At 35.6% G+C, this 12,294-nt stretch overlaps 1 protein-coding gene across 8 annotated transcripts in view; it reads right to left on the reverse strand.

The window, feature by feature from the left end:
* VPS13B (vacuolar protein sorting 13 homolog B) overlaps positions 1-12,294 on the reverse strand; it is a 669,566-nt gene that overhangs the window by 590,897 nt on the left and 66,375 nt on the right. For 4 of the 8 annotated variants that reach the window (XM_053930245.2, XM_053930242.2, XM_053930244.2 and 1 more), the window contains exon 13: positions 7,119-7,389. In XM_053930245.2, the coding sequence (XP_053786220.1) occupies positions 7,154-7,389 (236 nt within the window). In that variant the 3' untranslated portion in view covers positions 7,119-7,153. Of the gene's footprint in view, positions 1-135; positions 331-3,131; positions 3,311-7,118; positions 7,390-12,294 lie in introns of those variants that run through there. The other 4 variants (XM_024572257.3, XM_045181664.2, XM_071222225.1 and 1 more) reach the window with 2 other exon arrangements.

Here is a 12,294-nt window from a genome sequence, read left to right on the forward strand (position 1 = left end):
AATATATCTATCATATCATTTAAACTTCATCACATGGGGTACTAATTCTGTGAAATTACAACTTTAAAAAAAAGAGAGATTTAATTTTCCCAAAGCCATCAGATACTAATAAAGAAGAAAATCCACTTTTCATACCTTAAGGTAGCAGTGTGCATAGCAATAATGGAGCAGATTATCAGAAGGTTGAGTAAGGCTGCTGACTACATGTACCAAACGTTCAGCATACATTGGCACAGAATGGTCCAGATTAATTTTATCCACCAATATCTGAATAGCAGGCAAAGGCCGAAGAGACTGGAAGTTTGTAGTATTCATGAAGTTACTTGAGTTCTGCAAAACAATAGCGTTCACTTGATATTTCAGTAGAACAGTGACTGATGTGCAACATTCTCTATACCAGCTTCAGACTGACACATCTTGCAGTAATTATTAAATCGATCTGGAAATGATGCCTTTCTATGGAACTCTCTTACTAAAACCAAAAACAAAACCTTCTACAAATTTTTAAGTATGTCCTAGATTTCAAAAAATGCGTAATTATTGCAAAATTATCACTCCCCTTTTAGCTGAAGCTTTTCATTTTTCCAGTCAACTGTACAGTGCTACTATGTGCCTCAGCATATTGCTCCAGCCTAATCACTCAAAAAACCTTGCCTAGACATCCCAGAACCAGCCACCCTTCACCCTTTTTCCCTTTATTCACATTTCGATGACTTAGGGACTAAGTGGACTACTTCAGATAGTTTCAAAGATACTAATAATAAGCAAAGTTTGCAAAATAGAAAAATCCCTGGTCCATATCATATCTACTAACAATACACATACTAAAGGCTCATAAAGTCCTCAGAATCTCAAGATAGGCTTAGTTTTAAGTGTTACAGAACCATTCTAAGCTTCAAAATAAATGCAGATAAGTTTCAAGATGTCCAAAATATCAACCCTGATTAGCAAACAACTCCTTCCTGTCCTAGAACTAACTTATTCCCTTAAAATGCCACACCTGTAGTTCTCACAGAACAGTGACCTACACAGAGGTAGGTGAAAAAAGTGGGAAGAGCAGTTTCACTGTTTTTGTTTCGTCTGTCTTTCATCGTCACAGTAACTGGGAAGCAGTACTGGCATTTAGTAGCCACTGGCTAAAGATGGTAAATGCTACTTAATACTTCTTTAGTTCAAAATATCAATAGTACCATTATTGAGAAACACTGTGCCTCAAGTTGACTAAATTAAACTTACAATTCTGCTTTTTTGACTCTATTAATCATGATCTTTAAACCACCACCTATCAACCAATTATTTTACTTTTGAAGTGAAATTATTTTGAATTATTGAGATACAACATACAGTAGAGTACACATATCTTAAGTGCAGAGCTCAACAAGTTTTACATCTGTAACCACCAATATTTCAAGCACCTGAGAAGGCTCTCTTCTCAGGCTATACTGAATCCCCAGCAGGGGTAGCCAATATCCTCACTTCAATCATCACAGATTAGTTTTGTTGTTCCTGAACTGCATTCTAAATAGAATCATACAGTATATCCTCATGTCCGCCTGCTTTTATTCAACATAACATCTGTGACAATTATCTACGTTATTGATTTTTTCAATTGACACTTTCCTCATTATGAAGTGGTTCTCTTTATTTCTAATAATTCTTCTTGTCTTATGCTCTACATTTGCTGATATTAAATAAGCCACACTAACTTTCTGTTGATTAGCATTTAAGTAGTGTATCTTTTTGCATCCTTTTACTTCTAACTTGTGTTCAAATTTTTCAGTTCCAGAACTTTATGTGGTTCATTTTTTAAGGACTGAGGTTTCTTTTGAAATCTTCTACCTTTTCGCCTCTTTCTTGAACTTATTAATCATAGTTACTTTAAAGTTCATGTTTAATACTGACATATTTTAATTTTCTCCATTGAAATTTTCTTCAGGTTATCTCTCTACCTAGCAACACAAGAATTAATTATGAGAAGCCAATAGAGAATAAATATACAAAATGAAATTCCTGCATTATAGTCAATTCCTTGCCATACTTTCAAAAGTTCTTATTTAAAGTTAGGATAGTTTATAATTCTATAATCATCATCATTATGTAGACATCAAAAGAAATATAGCAAAAAAATCATAACTTTAAGATAACATATACCTTATATGTATGTGGCAAACTCAGAAAGCAATACATTATATATTGACCTAAACAAATATTAAACATCTAGTAAGTCCTCATTAACAATAATAGTAGTAATCACTGGGTTCCTAAAATGTGCAAAATGGTTTACATACATTATCTCACTGAACATTCAAACTAATTCTAGAAACTAGGAACTACAGGGGAAATGCTCTTTGTAAGACCCCAACAGTCTTACACAAACCCGTGGAGACCACATAGGCAAAGTGCAGCCACAGCAGCCTTGGTAGAATGTCCTGTGATATACTCCGCACAGGGGAAGACAGGCGGTCTTGTAAGGAACCACTGAAAACCATTTCTCACTCACCTCATCTTGAGGGAGGCTACTATGAGACATCTTCTCATCATCATCCCTCATTCAGGTGAGATAAGGAGCTTCCTACCTGCCCCTTTTCAGAGTATACCTGCAGGCTATATGACTGCTTAGCTGCAGAGCAGTATTGAATCCTACCAACAGGATATCCTACCGTGTATGCTGCGTATCATTTTACCCTCTGGTTTCAGGGCTGTCCTCAAAGGGACATGGCAAGCTAACACCATTATTGACTTGCTTTTGCTGTCCATGTAAGCAACAAACTATCTGAAGGAAGACCTGGGCTTGTTGCTTCTTTACTAGATGAATCTGTCAGACCATTTGAAAAATGAAGCTAGTACATACATGGTCTGACTTCCAGATCCATTCTCTTCAAGATTTCCTTATGCAGCCTCAGCTTGAGGTTATTTTATTTAGATATATATAAATCACTCCCTAAAAAAAAAATCACAGTTATATTGCTTTAACTTCATCATGGGTAATTATGTAAGGATAATTATGTAAGGATATTTAACTTCATGATGGATAATTATGTATTCTTTGACTTAATCATCTTCCTCTTACAATATCACAGGGTCAACAAACAAGGATACATTAAACACAAATAGTAAACCACAAAATATACCTTTTCTCCCATAATGACAGGGAGCAAATGATCCAGCAGATTGAATTCGGCCATGAAAATCGTGCAAGTACATCTGAGGAGAGTGATACTTGTATGGCGAGTAGGAATATATTCCTCCAAAGATGCCACTTCTTCCGAATTCAGTATTGTTTCATTTTCATGAAACAATATCTTAGTATCTAAAATGAAATGATGAGAATTCAATAAAAATTAGCTTTTAAATAACTAATTTTCTTAAAATGAATTGGTTACCCAAATTTTAAGGTCAAATTCTAAGTTTCTTTTCAACAATAATAAAATTGTTAAATAACGTGTGACCTTTAACAAACATAATTAAATTACTCTAATTAGTCTATAAATGTCTTTGCTCTCTAAAATTTAACACTTTTTAACTTTAGTATTTTAAAGAAATTCCCAATCTTTTTTGTTAAAAGAGTAACAGCTTCTATTTATTTAAAAAAGAAACACACACACACCACTGAGATAATGCGAAAGCAAGCCACAGGCTGGGAGAAAATATTTGCCATAAATAGAAAGGTACATAGATAGATATAACTATCTCCACAAAGGACTTGTACCCACAGCAGAAAAAAATTACACCCCCTAAAAATCAGTATGAAACCAACAGTTCAACAGAAAAATGGCCCAAGAAAAGCCTTGAACAAGCAAAAGACAATATATCCAAATGGCCAAAAATCCTAGCAAAAGCTAGTTAACATCATTAGGCATCAGATAACTGCAAATAAAGGCACAACGTAATAGGACTACAGACCCACTGGAATGTTTTAAATTTAAAAAAAAAAAATGAAGAACACTAAGTGCTAGCAAGCATGACGACCAACTTTTCTAAGAGCCATATAGAAAATATATTAGGCTTTGTGGGCCATGGAGTCTCTGTCACACTCAACCCTGCCACTGTAGTATAAAAAGTAGCCACAGACAATACGTAACTGAATGAGCACGCATGACTATGTTCCAATAAAACTTTACCTGTGAAAAATGAAAATCAAATTTCATATAGTTTTCAGGTTTTACAAAATAAGATTCTTTGTATTTTTCTCCAACTACTTAAAATGCAAAACCCATTATCAGCTCATAGGCTGTACAAAAAGAAGCATAAAGTCACAGTATGCCAACAACCTGATCCAGAGCAACTAAAACTCTCTTCCACTGTGGGCAGGAGTGTAAAGTAGCTCAACCACCTCGGGAAACAGTTCGGAAATACCTACTACCGGTGCAGATGTGCAATCCTTTCATCTAAGTGTTTCCACTCTCAAATAACCAACAAAAATTAGCACATATGTTTAACAAAAGGCATGTACTAGAATGGCATAAGTATCATAATAACCAAAAACTAGAAACTAACCAAATACTAACAGTAAAATGGATAAGTAAGTTATGGTACATTCCCACAATGGAAATCTTATAAACATAACGTAAGCTAAAGCCAGAGACAAAAGAGTACATACCGTGGTTCCATTTACATGAATTCTAAAATAAACAAAGCTAAATCTATGATGTTAGAAGTCAAGAAACTGGTTAGTTACCCCTGGGGTTGGAGTAGTAACCAAAAGAGGGCACAAAGGGACTTCTGGAGTGCTGGTACACTTCCATGTCTTGAACAATTAACATAAATGTGGTTAAGTTTGCAAAATTCACAGAACTATATATACCCTTAGGTTTTATGTGCTTTCCAATATTTACTGTATATTGTACTTCAATAACAGCTACAAAAACAGTAGAGTAAAACTGAACTACTTGAGATTAATACATGTGCAGTCATATAAATGCATATACAGGGTTGGGCAAAAGTAAGTTTATAGTTGTTCATATGTAAAAAGATATGCAGGTTATGATCATTACAATAGCTAGATGAACTCTGTTTTGCAGATTCAAAACTGTAAACCTACTTTTGCCCACCCCTGTATGTATGTACAGGAAGCTCTCACTTTGCACAGTTCTGATATACATGATTTGTTTAAAAATGCCAGTTCTCAAAAGTGCAATTCAAATGTCAGTTACCTCAGTATAATAATAACTGTAACTAAATGTATGAAGTACAAACTTCACTACCTGTTGTTCAGCCCACATATCATTACATAAATAAGAGATGAACATCATGATCAGTGACCAATCATGTCACTTCTTTTCTAAGTTTGTCAGGTTTGGGTACTAGTTACTGGTACTTCTTATATTTAGCTCATGCAGAGATAGATAGCAAAGCATGTGATTGTACTGCCTCCTTGATTACTGGTGATAAACCCACATGACATTTTACAGAAATGGATAATTGAAACAGAGAACTGGCAAGCAAAGATGAAAGTGCAGCAAAGAAACAAAAACCCATCATGCTGGAACTGAAGTTCTAATCGAACATTACTGGCATTGCAGAACAGCTGACCATGGGAAATAGCGACACTGCACCCAAGACATGCAGCTAAGGGAGCTTAGTGAAGACAACCTTACCAAAAAAGATGAAGAACGATTGTGGTTAAAAAAATCAAAGTGTCCCGGAGGAAGTGATGCAAGCAAAATACTTTCTGTTAAAGGAACTCTTAGAGGTTTTCACTACTTTGACGTGGGACTCTGGTCCAAACTCAGGGGTATATCAATTTGCCATGACAAAGGAAAGACCCAATGTATTATAAGTTGTATGATGGGAAAAAGACAACTACTGTTCAAACTACTCTTAATAAGTTTTCAAAAAGAAATAAAATCCTTAATTTTTTACTATTCCTTTGACTATTTTTCCATTTCTATATACATTTATACCAAGAGTAAGAGCGTTTCTAGTTTCTTGACAAAACTAAGTGTGGGACAACCACTCTGTCCCTGTGCATTTCAGCTTGCCCATTTTTATGGTCTCTAACTGCCATGCAAAGTGAGAACTGCCTATACATAAAACTAAGGTCAGCTAACAGTAGTAATATGCTGTGGTATGTGCTTTTACATGCACTAATCTTTGGAAGTAAGTCCTGTTGGTGTATTATTTAGGATAATAGCAAATGTGCTGTGGTAAAAGTAAAATAACAGAAGCTTTAACAAAAACAGAAGCCTACTTCTCTTTCAAACAGCAATCTGAGTCTAAAGGGCAGGAGCTGGCATGGCACTACCACACTGCGATGATCTCTCTTATTGCTGTCATACTGAGCATGCAACTTTCATCGCAGGATCTCAGATGACAGCAAGAATTCCTGCCATTATAATTGATTTCCAGCCAGAAAGGGGAAGGATGGGGGAGGAAAGCATGCTATTTGCCTTTCACAGTCATGGCCTAGAATTCACTTGAAGTTTTGGACCCATCTCAGTAACCAGAACCAAGTCGTATGACTATATTTTATTTCTATCATAAAAACCTGTATCATATAAATTCCTGTTACTATAAAATAACAGGAGAATGGATATTGAGAAGACAATTTAACCATCTGTCACATAATTAAAGAAATTATAGGAAAAGAGAAATGAAAAATCAGCAGCATTAGTTAAATTTCCTAAGGTCAAGAATAAGTGGGAGTCAGAATTCAAACCAGTCTGACCTCATAGGCTGATTTCCTTACTATCCTTCACTCCCTTGTGGTGCTATTATGCCCTACGCCAGAGTACTTTATTATATAAAAAAGGAATTTGTATTTTATGTAACTGTGATAACCACACCTTCATACCATGTAGAAAAATTTCGCTGTAGAACAAATTCTTTTTTACCAGTAAGACCTAAGTTTTCTTGGTAAATTAGTACGTTTACAAAACATCTTCATGTCTGCTCTTTAGAATCCAGTAACATAGAAAAATGGTCGTATTTCAAGAGTATTCCCTGGAGAGAGTACCAAAAATGTGTAACAATAAAATACTGACAAATACTGGTAAATAAGAATTTATGCCCAAATATTGACCTCTCTCATCTCCCATAACTTCAATATGAGTTTATTCTTTAAATTAACAACTAAATACATGGAAGTCAAATAAGCAAAATTTACTAAAAAGGGTAAGTTAGCAAAATACAACAAATTAAATTATATACTCATTCAAATCAACTGGCAAGAGAAATCAAAATTAAGACAAAACACACCTGGTTTCAGCCTGTTATATGGCTCATATTCATGTTCCAAGGCACAAACAATCATTTTCAAAATTCTATGTACTGCACTGCTATCCAAGCGAAAATCAAGAGGTCCTATGACAAGGCTTTTGGTAGACTTCTCTTGAACTGTTCCCAAATCTTCACTTTTCCCTAAAGAAAAGTCTTGTTGATTTATAGAACCTAAAAGAAGTCAAATTGTATATTAATATTTTCAGCATCAAATATACCAAGTATATATTTTAATATTTCTCTTATCTTTTTAGCTTATAGCTCAATGCCTTAAAAACCAATTTTTCATCAGCTGCATATAAAGAACCTTGCTGATATGTAATTTACTCTATACAGCTGAGAAGATATTATCATTAAAAAACAACCGAGTCAAAAAATTATGTCTGATATCTATTTATGTTATAAGAAGTGCTATAAAATTTAATTGGTCATTAAAAGAAAATTATTCTCTAAAATCTAATTGTTTATGTACAATAATCCTATGTTGACTGGGAAGGGAGACTGGAAGAAGTGCATTTTACCACTATTTTATCTGAGTTTCACTAAAAATTAGATGGTTTAAAATTAGTTTTATAATGACCATGGAAGTGAACATTAGGTTTTAACTGTTTTGAACTCTTTCCAAAATAAAATTATTATGGCCATGCTCCTTGGTGCAGAAACCAAGCTCCTCAACAATTTACCTGCCCACCCACTGAAGAGAAACCAAGGCCCTGACTGGTGTGACGTGGGTTGGGCATCATCTCACAAACCATAAGGTCACTGGTTCAGTTCCCAGTCAGGGCACAAGTCTGGACCACAGGCCAGGTCCTGGGTTGGGGGTGTGTGACAGACAACAGATCACTGTTTCGTCGATGTTTCTCTCCCTCTCTTCCTCTTTCCCCTCCCCTCTCTCCAAAAATAAATAAATAATTTTTTTAAATGTCCTCAGGAGAATAAAAAGTTTTAAAAAAATAAATTAAGCTTAAAAAAAAAAAAAAAAGAAACAAGCTGTATTCTAAAAAACGTTTGGCTCTACCTACAGCTATTTCTCCTTATCTAATATGTATACTCCTTATATTACAGATTTGGTTTCGTATATAAATTGACTATTATAACTAACAATATATGGTAATTTTTAAGCCATTTTGTTTATTTAAACAAAAAGAGGAAAATAAGGCTTTCTAGCATTTAACACCTTGAGAATATAGGAAGGCACAATAAAATGCAAAAATCCCATATCTACACCTTCTAATAACTTTTTCAAAAATACATTTTGTTCATTTCAAACAAAGGAGTTCAGTCATCTCCAGTACTGTGGACAAAATGAGTTAATTCATTATTTATGTATTCTTAATTCACAAGCTTAAATGTCACATCAAGGCATACAATTAATCTGACACATATTTTAAGATACACATAAATAAAACTGAGTCACATTGAAAATTAAGTATAAATAACATATCATTCACATTAAAAAAAGCATTACTTTCCACAGAAACCAAGCATTTCTAGAGTTACCTCTTGGGATGGGGTAACTTGAACACAACCAAAAGAACTATGGTTGCATATCATAATATTCAAAACAAGGAAAATGCCTTGCTTTGAGTCCTGTAGAATTATTAGGCTTTCCACACAAATGTGACCTTGTAAGAAGACCCTTTTTTGTAAGAAGGCCAGATGCTTCCCCTGAGAAGCCTGGGGTCTAAACCCCAAGCTGGGCTCCCCAGCCTACAGCAACAAAACTGGGCAAAGAACCCAAATAACACGTCGATGTGAAAAGCAGCAGGGTTTCTGTCTGCCAAGGAGAGACAGTGAGCCACCTAAGGGGCCAACACACAAAATTCCATTTACTGCTACTTACCCTGGCCTCTGACAGAAGAAGGGCAGGGTGAACTAGAGATGCTTGAGGAGAGTGAGGAGCTGGTGGCTCTGGGGCAAAGAGCTGAAGGAACACCTGCCAGGACGCCTATGCTGAATCATTCCCTATACTGCAGAGGCCAGCACTCCCCTCCCAGAGACATCAGCCTAAAGGGAAGCAACAGCCCTACCCACAGGAATTACTCTGCCCCACCCTGTGGTGCTTAAGCCATGCTACTGAGGAGTACAGGTGGAAGACATTCACTTATTAACCCTACAGAAAGTCTGCAGACAGAGGCAGATCACTTGAAGTTCTGAGGCTTCAGCTGACACACCCCGGAACCTGGTGGTGGTAAAACCAGTCCTTGGTGTGCAGCCTGGTTCTTTCTGCACAAACCCAGGCCCAGCAGAGGGAGACACATGCGGTGGACCACTGATAGCTCCAAGCCAATTGCCCAGGGCCAGTCACAGCCAGGGTTTGACTTAGATGTGCAGCAGAGTCTTGCAGATCTATCTAATAGATAGAAACAAATACAAAGAAGCAGCCAAAATGGGAGGACAAAGAAACAGACCCCAAATGAAAGAACAAGAGTATTCTCCAAAAGAAGAACTAGGTGAAATGGAGGCAAGCAATTTATTGGACAGTTTAGAATAATGATTATAAGGATACGCAACAGCATGAAAAGACAGCCCACAGAATGGGAGAACACATTTGCCAATATGCCTGATAAGGGGTTGATATCCAAAATTTATAGAGAACTTACAACTCAACACCAAACAAACAAACAACCTAATTAAAAAATGGGCAAAGAACCAGAATAGACACTTCTCCAAAGAGGAGATAGAGATGGCCAACAGACATATGAAAAGATGCTCAACATCACTAGCCATCAGAGACATGCAAATTAAAACCACAATGAGATACCATCTCACAGCTGTCAGAAAGGCTATCATCAACAAATCAACAAGTGCTGGCAAGGATGTGGAGAAAGGGGAACCATTCTGCCCTGTTGGTGGAAATGCAGATTTGGTGCAGTCACTGTGGAAAGTAGTATGGAGATACCTCAAAAAATTAAAAATGGATCTGCCTTTTGACCCAGCAATCCCACTTCTGGGAATATACCTAAAGGAACCCAAAACAGTAAATCGAAAGAACAACAGCACCCCTATCTATGTTCACTGCAGCTTTATTTACAATCGCCAAGATATGGAAGCAGCCCAAGTGTCCAACAGTAGTTCACTGGACAAAACAACTATGGGACATTGACACAATGCAATATACTCGGCTATAAAAAGGAAAAAGTTTTACCCTTTGTGACAGCATGGATGGACCTGGAGAATATTATGCTACGTGAAATAAGCCAGGCAGAAAAAGACAAACACTATAGGATTTCACTGACACGTGGAATCTAATGGACAAACTGAGTTAAGAAGCGAAATACAGACAGACTCATAGGTACAGTGCAAGATGACAGCTAAGAGGTGGGGGAGGTTAGAGGGTGGAGGGATGAGCAAAAAGGAAAAAGGACTCATGGACATGGACAACAGTGTGGTGACTGCTACAGGGAGATGGGTTTAAGGGGACTAAATGGTAATTGAAAAATACAATTAAAAAAATAAACAAACATACAAAAACCCATACCTTTAAGGAGGAAAGCCTGTTTTAGCTCTACCCCAGAAACTAAAAAGTTAATCCTTAAATAGAATAACGTAGGGATCAAGAACCCTTCTTTCAGAATTCCCCTAAATTAATACCAACACTCTCTCAAGACATATAGATTCTAAAGGGTAATGAACAGTGTCTTTCTCTCATCCTTTTCCTCAATCCAATAACTGAATTGTTTCAATTTTATCTCTATGTCTGTAACATCTACCTGTTGTGTATTACATTTTCAGCTATCTACTTTAGGTCAACAGACTTTGGAATAACTTCCTAAATAAAAAACACCCGAAAGACAAGAGTTATGACAATAGCAATATTTAAATAGTTATAGTATTAAGGAATATTTCAATTTATTTTTTAAAATGTTTCAGTGCTCTCAAGTAGCAGCATAACTAAAACAAAATAACTGTCAGAAGATGCGTATAACTATCAAGCAGTAGCAAAGGAAATTTACTAACTGGATTTTGATTTACATGCCATTTTAGAATGTGGGTAAAATAATACTACATCATTTACCACAAAACAAATAAATAATAATCCATGCTCTTTTTCTTACTTCATCTACTAGTTTTTTACATTAATTCGAATACAATCATGTGTTACTTAAAACACACCAATTATATCTGTTTTCAGAATTTCAAAAGTCACTACAAACTTTGTAAAATTATAGTCTGACATGCATTTAAACATTTAGGTAAAATTTAGGTCACTTTTTAATCATTTACACTATAAAAATAAATGTCAAGTCACAAGAAAGCAAGAATTTTAGATAAAATATCTCTGTAAAGTATTTAAAATTATCCTCTTGTAAAAATTAAAAATATTTTCTTAGGTTCATAAATACTAAAAGTTAAAAAATTTTCTTATTTTAAGTAATCCAAGAAAGAAGCAAGTCTGAACACAGCAATCATAAATGCAGGTTGTAGAATTAGACTAGCCAAGTTCAAATCCCACATAAAGGTGTTATGTGTGATCTTAGCCAAATTAGTCAACTGTAAGGACTAGCTATTTCCTCATCTGTAAAATTGGGATAATATTATCCACCTTATAGGGTTACTACAAAGAATGAAGTTAATATATATAAAACACTTAGAATTGTACCTTATACCCCATAAAATAATTCAATAAATATTAGCTAATATTATCACATCATCACCATCACCATATTCTAAACAAATACAGATTCATAAAGAAAAGCAAACTTACAAACACAACTATGTAAAAGCAGGCAAGGAATAAATAGATTATTGGGTGAATGAATGAAAACGTTTTGAAAGTACCTGTGGCATTCGCAGCTTAAATTCACAGTGGAATTATTAGCTTGCACAGTCGAGAAAGTACACGTGTGAGTGGCAAGACAAAAGCAAGAAAGTAATTACCATAAACTGCCTAAGAGCAGTTTCCTATAGTGAGGCAGTAAGAAGAGTGTGCTGGAAAAGGAACACACACACCCCAACACACACAGGAGGCTCCTCAGACGCTGCCACTGTCCTGTTGCTTGGCTTGTGTGGGCAAGACACAGTTGTTAACACTGTATTTCTTTGCTATTCTGTACATAAATGTATAGAACTTAT

Source organism: Desmodus rotundus, chromosome 8 (assembly GCF_022682495.2).
Source record: "Desmodus rotundus isolate HL8 chromosome 8, HLdesRot8A.1, whole genome shotgun sequence".
In the NCBI taxonomy this organism is placed as follows: Eukaryota; Metazoa; Chordata; class Mammalia; order Chiroptera; family Phyllostomidae; genus Desmodus; species Desmodus rotundus.